At 51.5% G+C, this 10,035-nt stretch overlaps 2 protein-coding genes across 2 annotated transcripts in view; one reads left to right on the top strand and one right to left on the bottom strand.

Annotated features, from left to right (window-relative positions):
• The first annotated feature begins 2,406 nt into the window (after positions 1–2,406).
• COPS6 (COP9 signalosome subunit 6) lies at positions 2,407–5,506 on the top strand. Its single transcript, XM_077336205.1, has 10 exons — positions 2,407–2,533; positions 2,635–2,760; positions 2,862–2,993; positions 3,092–3,180; positions 3,286–3,348; positions 3,435–3,482; positions 3,693–3,807; positions 3,999–4,091; positions 4,196–4,296; positions 5,326–5,506. Exons 1-10 carry the CDS (start codon positions 2,479–2,481, stop codon positions 5,464–5,466), a joined length of 963 nt encoding a protein of 320 aa, XP_077192320.1. The 5' UTR covers positions 2,407–2,478; the 3' UTR covers positions 5,467–5,506.
• Positions 5,507–6,886: 1,380 nt separating this feature from the next.
• MCM7 (minichromosome maintenance complex component 7) overlaps positions 6,887–10,035 on the bottom strand; it is an 8,851-nt gene continuing 5,702 nt past the window's right edge. Inside the window, exons 14-15 of the mRNA XM_077336202.1 lie at positions 7,286–7,395; positions 6,887–7,183 (exon numbers count right to left, since the gene is read on the bottom strand). Coding sequence (XP_077192317.1) covers positions 6,976–7,183; positions 7,286–7,395 — 318 coding nt within the window. The 3' untranslated portion in view covers positions 6,887–6,975. The remainder of the gene's footprint in view (positions 7,184–7,285; positions 7,396–10,035) is intronic.

The following is a 10,035-nucleotide window of genomic DNA, read 5'->3' as shown; positions in this document are numbered from 1 at the left end:
TGAGCGACTGGGATGTGAGTGTCCTGCATAGTGTAGGGGGTTGGACTAGATGACCTATGAGATCCCTTCCAACTCTCTTATTCTATGATTCTATGATTCTATCAACCTCCCTGATAAAAAAAAAAACTTGATGCAGATCTTGAGAGGTGGAGACAAATAAAGAAGCCAACAGAAGCGGAAAATATTGCAATACTGAGTTATTTCAACCACGGTCATGTGAGCTGACCAAATGTGCGTTCAAGTCAAAGTGCAGAAAAACGGTTTTGGGATTGTGTAAATCAGTCCCCAACCTTTTTATCACCGGGGACCGGTCAACGCTTGACAATTTTACTGAGGCCCGGGGAGGGCTGGTACTCTTTTGCTGAGGGATGCTGCCACCTGAGCCCCTGCTTCACTTGCTTTCCCGTCGGCGCCCGACTTCCCTCTGCCCGCTGGGGGGCACTGCCAGCAGCAGCTGCGCAGTGCCATGCTGAGGGGGAGCCCCAGCCATGCCGGCCGCTGGAGAGCAGCAAAGGTGAGCTGGTGGCAGCGTGGCAGGGCAGTCCCCGAGGCAGCAGCCAGGGAGGAGGACAAGGAGGAACCACAGCCCAGTACCGACTGATCCACGGACCGGTACCAGTTGCCGGACCGGGGTTGGGGACAGGTGGTGTAAATGACCATGTACATGTTGGAGCAGCTAGGTCTGGGAACCAGCTAGAGGTGTTGCACCAACTGAGAATGGTGACCTCAGTGCTGTCAAGGGCCATGACCCTGTCAACAGAAGGCTGCCTCCAAATTCAGGAACATGAGACTTCAAAAGACAGAACTGTCCAAAAAGGAGGGGGGCTATTCAAACGGAACTGAAAAGAAGAACAGTTGGTTCTTATATACCGCTTTTCTCTACCAGGAGTTAGGGTCTACAATCTCCTTTCCTTTCCTCTCTCCACAACTAACACCCTGTGAGGGAGAGGAGGCTGAGGGATCACTGATATTACTGAAGAAGAGTTGGTTCTTATATGCCACTTTTTCTCTACCTGAAAGAGTCTCAAAGTGGCTTCCAATCGCCTTCTTTTTCTTCTCCCCACAACAGGCACCTAATGAGTGAGGTGGGGCTGAGAGAGCCCTGAGATTACTGAAGAAGAGTTGGTTCTTATATGCTGCTTCTCTCTACCCGAAGGAGTCTCAAAGTGGCTTCCAATCGCCTTCCTTTTCCTCTCCCCAAAACAAACACCTTATGAGGGAGGTGAGGTTGAGACAGTCTTGATATTCCTGCTTGATCAGAACAGCTTTATCAGTGCTGTGACTAGCCGAAGGTCACCCAGCTGGTTACATATGGGGGAGCGTGGAGTCAAACCCGATTCACCGAATTAGAAGTCTGCACTCCTATCCACTACACTAGCGATCCCCAACCTGTGGGCTGCGGACCACATGTGGTCCTTCGACTAATTGGAAGTGGGCCCCGAAGGATGCCTTCTCCCCCCCCCCCCCGGCCGTTTACAACACACTTCGGGTGTCCTTGTCTCCCATCACTCCCAGATGGGACTATCTCGTTGCAGAGAAACAAGCTCAGGGTTCCCATTGATTTGTCATTGTCATGAGTTAAAATTTCCATGAAAATAAAATGTTCCTTATGTTCATTGTTGTGGCGTGTCTGTATCTTATTTTGAAGGGATGTTTAAACATTACCATAGCGATCAGAGAGCGTTAGGGCAGTGGTTGAGAGTAGAGGAGTAAACTACCCCCCCCTCCGGGCCTCAGTAAAAGGCATTGAGTGGTCCCCAGTGATAAAAAGGTTGGGGACCACTGCGCTACACCACACCGGTGTCGGGAGAATTAAGAGTCCATTTTATTCAAGGTCCAGATAAAAGTCAGGAAAAATGCCATCAAATCTAAAATGAAACAATCATATAGATATTTTTTGAGTGGTGGATTTAAATATATTAGATAGCATGAAGGTTGCAAAGAAACGAAATGAAAGTGAATTAAACAAAGCAAATCCATTTATTATAAAGTGCAGCTAAAAAAACATTTAAAAATAGGGCTTGAACTTAGGTTCCAGGCTGAAGGTGTAGTTCCATAGCACCCCCAAGGTGATGAGGTCCAGGCATGACCCGCTGGGCCTTCCTCACTGGGCACGTCTGGCCCAAGGTCCAAGGCAGAAGTACCGCGGCCAACCCAACGGGGGGTGGGGGGCGGCCGCGGGATCCAGCAGATCCAGGGGGCCTCCGGGCCAGAAGGGAGAGCTGCCTCCCCGGAGGGCCGGGGGCTGCTCGGAAGGGAGGGAGGGACGGGAGACCACCTCCATGGCCCCCGCCCCATCGGCGGGGGAAAGAACCCCTCCCGCGGAAAGGGCCTTAAAAGGCCACACACCCCGCCCGGGGGCGGGGCTAGCTTCTGCAGGGGCCAATCCGATCGCCCGGTCGCCCCTCAGGGGCTGCGGCGCGTGCGCGCTTCCGCGGCGGTTTCTACGGAGGCCAGCAGGGGACGGACCCGGCCAAGATGGCGGCCGCGGTGAGCGGCGGCAACGGGGCCGGCATGGAGGTGGACGCGGCCGGTAAGGACGGGCCGGGCCGGGTCGGGCCGGGCTTGGGCGGCGTGAGTGACTGGATGGCTGGCTGGCCGGCCGGCTGACTGGCGTCTCCTTTCCTCCCTCAGCAGCGCCGGCGGTGATGGCCTCGGGCGTGACGGGCAGCGTGTCGGTGGCGCTGCACCCGCTCGTCATCCTCAACATCAGCGACCACTGGATCCGGATGCGCGCCCAGGAGGGCCGCCCCGTCCAAGGTGGGTGAGAGGGAGGGGGAGGCGCCCCGGGGGACCCCTCCCTCCCTCCCTCTGCGGGCGGGGCTGATCGGGGTGCTCTCTCCCCCCCCCCGCGGGCGCAGTCATCGGGGCGCTGATCGGGCGCCAGGAGGGGCGCAACATTGAGGTGATGAACTCCTTCGAGCTGCTCTCGCACACCGTGGAGGAGAACGTGGTTATCGACAAGGAGTACTATTACACCAAGGAGGAGCAGTGTGAGTAGGCCAGAGGAGGGGAGGGAGTCCCTTCTGCAGGCCTCCCAAGTCTCCACGCTCCTCTCATTCTCTCTTTCCCTCCATCCTCTCCTGGGCAGTCAAGCAGGTGTTCAAGGACCTGGAGTTCCTGGGCTGGTACACCACGGGGGGCCCCCCAGACCAATCAGACATCCATGTACACAAGCAGGTAAGCTTCTCTCTGTAGCGGGGGGGGGGGAGGGGGGAAGGAAGCACCTGCCCCAAAGTCCTGCTTCTCGGGGGACCTCTGAGAGTGCTGTTTACTATTCCTCAGGTGTGTGAGATAATAGAGAGCCCCCTCTTCCTCAAGCTCAACCCCATGACCAAGCACACAGATGTGAGTACCTGCTCCTCTTCCCTCCTTACTGTTAGTCACATCTCCATGAGAAGTGAGCCAGGTGCTTTTTGTCTTTTCCTTCCCAGTTGCCAGTAAGTGTCTTTGAATCCGTGATCGACATCATCAATGGAGAGGTAATGCCTGCTGCCGTCCCTAAGAAGACTCTCTTTCTGAAGAAATTGGCAACCTGGTGCTGGCCACATGGCCAAATTTCTTCCTAGAGCCACTTGCTGCTCCCCAGAGGGTTGTTAGCAAATGGAGTGGAGGTGGAAGGTCTGGCACTAGGAGCACAGGTTCCTTCCATTTCTGGTATCAACTTGTTGCCTTCTGCCTTTTCCTCCCAGGCCACAATGTTGTTTGCCGAGCTGACGTACACGCTGGCGACAGAGGAGGCCGAGCGCATTGGGGTGGACCACGTGGCACGAATGACTGCAACCGGCAGTGGCGAGAACTCCACAGGTGAAAGAGTAAAGCAGGGGGAGATACTGTTAAGATCTGGGTTGGCTCCATGTGGTAGAGCAGGTGGATGGGGGTGGGGGGGGGGAGAAGCAGGTGCTGGGGGAATCTGCCAGATCTCTGGTTCAGGGGCGCAGCCATTGATGGCCTTGCATGGCTAGATCGCAGTGTCCCTCTTTGATTGTTTTCTGTAGTGGCCGAGCACCTCATTGCTCAGCACAGCGCCATAAAGATGCTTCACAGCCGTGTCAAACTTATCCTAGAATACGTCAAGGCCACAGAGACAGGTAAAGCACCTGGCTGGGGTGGGCTTGTGACCCTGATCCAAGTTCTTGTACTTTCTGGGTGAGAAGCAGAGACTCTTCCATAACATGTCTTCTCTCTGCAATAGGTGAGATCCCTTTCAACCATGAGATCCTGCGGGAGGCTTTTGCCCTCTGCCACTGCTTGCCAGTGCTGAGCACTGACAAATTCAAGACAGACTTCTATGATGTGAGTGCTGGGAGTGGGGCTGGGGAGGCAAAAGGACAGGGGGTATTTTCCTTCTGTCATGCCAAAGCAAAAGAAGGGTGAGGAATGGGAGAACACCCCTGGCAAAAGGAGAAGGGCTGATGGGAGTGAGGTGGAAACTGTTCCTTCAGCCAGTGGAAGCTGGAGAGCTAGAAATAGTTATGCAGGTGGCAGTGGTCAGGAGCTATTGCCTACCTGCTGGCCTGAGAACTTGCAAATGTCTAGGGCAGGCTTTCTTAACCAGGGTTCGTGTAGTCCTAATATGTTACACTTATTAGCTGAAATGACCATATATAGTTATGTCGACTCCCCTGCCTCAGCCAATGATGGGCCTGGAGGGGGGGTTAGGGTTGGGGGGTGGGAAGAGGAGGGGCTTAGGTGGGCATGGACACAGCTATGATTTTCAACCATATGCTGCATGATCACGTCACTTCTGGGATTTCTCAAAGCCTAAATAATATTTCAGGGGTTTCTCAACAGTAAAAAATTGAGAAAGGTGAATTTTCTCCAGGTCAGACTGGCCAGGTTTTTTTTTTTTTTTTTGAGGGGGGGCATTATAATCTGGGCATGGAATTGGGGTCACTGTGGGTGGGCAGGCAGTTGTGAATTTTCTGCATTCTGGAGGGGATTGGACTAGATGATCCTGGAGGTTCGTCCAACTATGATTCTAAAGGCTGTTCTATGGGAAGAAAAATGAATCCTCCGTATCACTCATGGTGATAGAAAAGCCCTAGGCTTAGTTTTAAGCGACCTTTGTTGTATGTTAGTTCCCTTAGGTGCACAAAATCATTTGTACAAGTGAAGGAGAACAGTAAAGCAGCACAGTTGGTAGCTGAATTAGTTGTTCTGAATGCTGCCTTGAGAACCTTAACTGAAGAGTAGGTTAAATAAATGCCTTGGTTCTCCCCTGCTGTGCCACCCACTTCCTCATGCCAGTGGGGCAGCATGGGTACTAGCGTGGGTTTGTCCCTTCTAAGCGCTCAAGACTGCTTCCTTGTGGCTCTTTTCCAGCAATGCAATGATGTGGGCCTCATGACGTATCTGGGCACCATCACCAAGACCTGCAACACCATGAACCAGTTTGTGAACAAATTCAACATTCTCTATGACCGCCAGGGCATTGGCCGACGAATGCGGGGCCTCTTTTTCTGAGGTGTGCCAGCATTCCTGAATAAAACTTGTGATGCCCGGGTGTGGGTATGCATCTTTGCTGTTGCAAGAGGGGGGAGCAATCAGATTCCTCTCTGGACCAGTTGTCCAGAGGGAGGCCAGTCCTTTCACGTGTGCAACAGGCCCTGCACAAAGACTTTTGCATTTGCCACTGTCACAGCCAGCTTACAGCAACCCATCATTGTGCTTCAGGCCAGAGCCAGTAGTGGTGGTATGCTTTTGGGGTCCCTGGTGACTTCCTGCCTTATAGGGACCGGGGGGGGGGGAGAGTTCTTGATTTGGTCTATATGGAGCAACAAGATTTCATAGAATGCAAAAAATAGTATTGTTATGTATTCTCAATTTCAATGCAAGTACAATTTGCCAGGTGCCCCCAGATGTCCCTCCAAAAGTGGGACAATCTGGTCACCTTAACCTAAAGGCAACAAATAGCAGCTCTTTCACAGAGGCTTCTTAGAATCAGAGTTGGAAGGGACCTCCTGGGTCACATAGTCCAACCCCCTGCACCATGCAGGACACCCACAACCCTATCACTGAAACTGTAACCTGCCACCCAGTTGAATCTTCACAGAATCAGCCTCAGATGGCTATCTGGCCTATTCCAAAGATGGAGAACCTCCCGAGGAAGCCTGTTCCACTGAGAAACCGCTCTGTCAAGAACTTCTGGATGTTTAGATGGAATTGCTTTTGAATTAATTTCATCCCATTGGTTCTGGTCCATCCCTCCGGGCAAGAGAGAACTCTGCTCCATCCTCTATATGGCACCCTTTTAAATACTTGAAGATGGTTATCAGATACCCTCTCAGTCATTTCCTCTCCAGGCTAAACATACTAAGCTCTCCCAACCTTTCCTCACGTCTTGGTCTCCAACCCCCTCACCTTTGTTGCCCTCTGGACACACTCCAGTTTGTCTACATCCCTCAACTGTGGTGCCCAAAACTGAACACTGCTTGAGAACCAGCTTGGTGTAGTGGTTAAAAGTAGCAGTTTCTAATCTGATGAGCCAGGTTTAATTCTCTGCTCCCTGACATGCTGGGTGACTTTGGGCTTGTCACAGCACTGAGAGTTGTTCTGATATAGCGGTTTCTTTGAGCTCTCAACCTCACTTACCTCATAGGGTCTGTTTAGAGATATGAAAGGGAAGGAAATTCTAAGTTGCTTTGAGACTCCTGGTAGAGAAAAGCAGAAAATAACCAGCTTTTCTTCCTGGATTGGCTGAGGACTTGTAAGTCAATACCAGAATGTGGAACTGTTCTGTCCTCCAGATCATCACTCATCCCCCCCCCCCCCACACACAATAAGGGAGAACAACGCAGATGGAGATGATACGCAAATAGCCTCCTCTCCCAGAGGGCTTCAGCTGTTACCTTTACATTGATTCCCCTAGCAAGAGGCAGAAATGTCATGGGCCACATGTAACTTTATTGCAGAAAAAGACAGATGCAATTTTCAAAAATAGAAGAGACCAGGGAGGTTCTCTCCAAGGGAAGATTACACAAATGTGAGGCGGGTCTTCTGCTGGTTCACCTGCCAGACATTGAGTTCTTCGTAATCCTCAAGTGCAGCATGGAACTGAGCAGGCGTGAAGCCTTTAGAGATGCAGCGCTGCTCAGCTTCTGCAAGGCGGACTGAACGGACCCCTCCTGCTGGAACCATTTCCCGGATCGCTGCAAAGATCAGTTCTGAAGGCTGTTGAGCTCTGGGGAAAGAGAAATGGGGGTTAACAAACCTCACTGCCTCCAACAAAAGTCCAGAATATGGTGTCGGGTGGGTGGGTTATGATGGGAACCCTCCATCTTACCTGCTTGGCTGTCCCTTGTCTGTGAGAAGGGAGTCTTTGGACATCTCCATCAAGCGCATAGCCTCATTGACATCCTCCTTCTCCACCACATCCACCCGCCTCAGCCGTGCCTGCAATGAGGAAGGGCAGGATGAAGTGTGGGCCCAGTGGTTAGTGTCTCACTCCCCACCACCCAGGCTACTACACTGAAGGACTGCAATCTGGATTTTCAGGTAGTTAGATGGATAGGGAATTGGTTAGAGAACTGCACTCAAAAGTTATTGTCAATGGTGTTTCATCAGACTGGAGGGAGGGGAGTAGCGGGGTACCTCAGGGCTTGGTACTCGGTCCGGTACTTTTTATTTATTAATGATCTACATGTGAGGCTGGAGGGACTACTCATCGATATTGCAGATTACACCAAATTGGGAGACTGGCAAATACTCCAGAAGATACGAGACAGAATTTAAGTATTTGAAAGGTTGTCACTTTCCTCTGTTGGCTGCAGAGGAAAGGACGCACAGTAATGCCTACTGGATGGGGGATACGCTTCTAGGTAACACTGTGTGTGAACGAGACCTTGGGGTACTTGTGGATTGTAAACTAAACATGAGCAGGCAGTGTGATGCAGCGGTAAAAAAGGCAAATGCCATTTTGGGCTGTATCAACAGGGGCATCACATCAAAATCACATGTCATAGTCCCATTGTATACGACACTGGTCAGACCACACCTGGAGTACTGTGTGCAGTTCTGGAGGCCTCACTTCAAGAAGGACGTAGATAAAATTGAAAGGGTAGAGAGGAGAGCGACGAAGATGATCTGGGGCCAAGGGACCAAGCCCTATGAAGATAGGTTGAGGGACTTGGGAATGTTCAGCCTGGAGAAAAGGAGGTTGAGAGGGGACATGATAGCCCTCTTTAAGTATTTGAAAGGTTGTCACTTGGAGGAGGGCAGGATGCTGTTCCCACTGGCTGCAGAGGAAAGGACACCCAGTAATGGGTTTAAACTACAAGTACAACGATATAGGCTAGATATCAGGAAAAAACATTTCACAGAGTAGTTCAGCAGTGGAATAGGCTGTCTAAGGAGGTGGTAAGCTCCCCCTCACTAGCAGTCTTCAAGCAAAGGTTGGATACACACTTTTCATGGATGCTTTCGGCTGATCCTGCATTGAGCAGGGGGTTGGACTAGATGGCCTGTATGGCCCCTTCCAACTCTATATTATCCCCCATCCAGTAGGCATGCTTTTCATTTTTCTGACCCAGATGTAGAACTTTACACTTATCTTTATTAAATTGCATCTTGTTCTCATCTGCCCATTTTTCCATTGTGTTCAGATCTCGAACTCTGTCTCTATCTTCCCGAGTATGTGCCAGTCCTCCCAATTTGGTGTCTTTTGCAAACTTGATGAGTAGTCCCTCCACCCCCTCATCTAGATCATCTTTATACAGCCCGCGGCGCCACAGGTGCCGTGGACTGAATAAAGCCATAAGGGCTTAGGGGGAGGAGTTAGGGCGGGCTCTGTCCGGGATGAGGAAGGGTGCCGATTGGCCCCTTCCTCCGGACAGACCATCGCCCAGCTGATTCCCGCCCTGCTGACAAGGAAGTAACTGCTCGCAGTTGCTCCCTTGCGGGCCGCAAGGGAGCCCCCGGCAGCCACGCAGAGCACAGCTGCCGGGGGCTCCCTGCCCGGCAACCTGATGCGGCGAGAGGCGCAAAGCGCCTCTTGCGGCGTCAGGCCACCTGCCAAGGGAGCCCCCGGCAGTCGCGCTCTGTGCGACCGCCGGGGGCTCCCTTGCCTAGCGCCCGCTGTATTTATTTTACATCGGGCTTGTTTACTAGTTAATAAATATGTTAAAAAGTACCGGACCGAGCACTGGACATAGCTGATGGAGCAGAATTGTTTTATGTTGTTCCAGAGGAGTGGACCAGAACCAGTGGTTTGAAATTAATTCAAATGATTTTTTCGGCTAAACATCCAGAAGTAGTTCCTGACAGAGCGGTTCCTCAGTGAAACAGCTTCCTTAGGAGGGAGAAAGTCACCCTCCTTTGGAAGTTATTAAGCAGTCATCTGACAGAAATGCTGATTTTATTAACTTGGGGGCAGATTGTAAGTGGGTGGGCAGGAAGAGATGTGCCAGGGTTTGTCTCTTGTGGCCCTTCCCTGCATACCCAGGGAATTGCTGATCACCACTGTGGAATTGTAGGTAAATTTCTTCTAACTGGTACAGATTCTGGAGATTCTTGGTGTGTGTGTGGGGGATCACTGGGGCATGAAATTGGGTAGGTGGGTAGTTGTGAGTTCCTGCATTGTGCAGAGGTGTGGATGATTCAATGCCTCAGGGCTCGGTCCAGTACTTTTTAACATATTTATTAATTATCTAGACTCTATGAGGGGGTGGAGGGACTACTAGGTTGGGGGACTTGGGGATGTTCAGCCTGGAGAAAAGGAGGTTGAGAGGGGACATGATAGCCCTGTTGAAATATTTGAAAGGTTGTCACTTGGAAGAGGGCAGGATGCTGTTTCTGCTGGCTGCAGAGAAGAGGACACGCAGTAGTGGGTTTAAACTTCAAGTACGATATAGGTTAGGTATCAGGAAAACGTTTTTCACAGAGTAGTTCAGCAGTGGAATAGGCTGCCTAAGGAGGTGGTGAGCTCCCCCTCACTGGCAGTTTTCAAGCAAAGGTTGTATACACACTTTTCTTGGATGCTTTAGGATGCTTAGGGCTGATCCTGCGTAGAGCAGGGGGTTGGACTAGATGGCCTGT

Source organism: Paroedura picta, chromosome 4, assembly GCF_049243985.1.
Source record: "Paroedura picta isolate Pp20150507F chromosome 4, Ppicta_v3.0, whole genome shotgun sequence".
NCBI lineage: Eukaryota > Metazoa > Chordata > Lepidosauria > Squamata > Gekkonidae > Paroedura > Paroedura picta.
Note: the sequence above shows the minus strand (reverse complement) of the source record. Positions and strands in the feature narration are given on the sequence as shown.

Excerpts from the sequence above, each read along its gene's own strand:
- COPS6 (XM_077336205.1), top strand. The coding sequence starts at position 2,479 with ATGGCGGCCGCGGTGAGCGGCGGCAACGGGGCCGGCATGGAGGTGGAC. Across the intron at positions 3,349-3,434 it reads CCATGACCAAGCACACAGAT|TTGCCAGTAAGTGTCTTTGA; the intron begins GTGAGTACCTGC and ends TTTCCTTCCCAG. Across the intron at positions 4,092-4,195 it reads CGTCAAGGCCACAGAGACAG|GTGAGATCCCTTTCAACCAT; the intron begins GTAAAGCACCTG and ends TCTCTGCAATAG.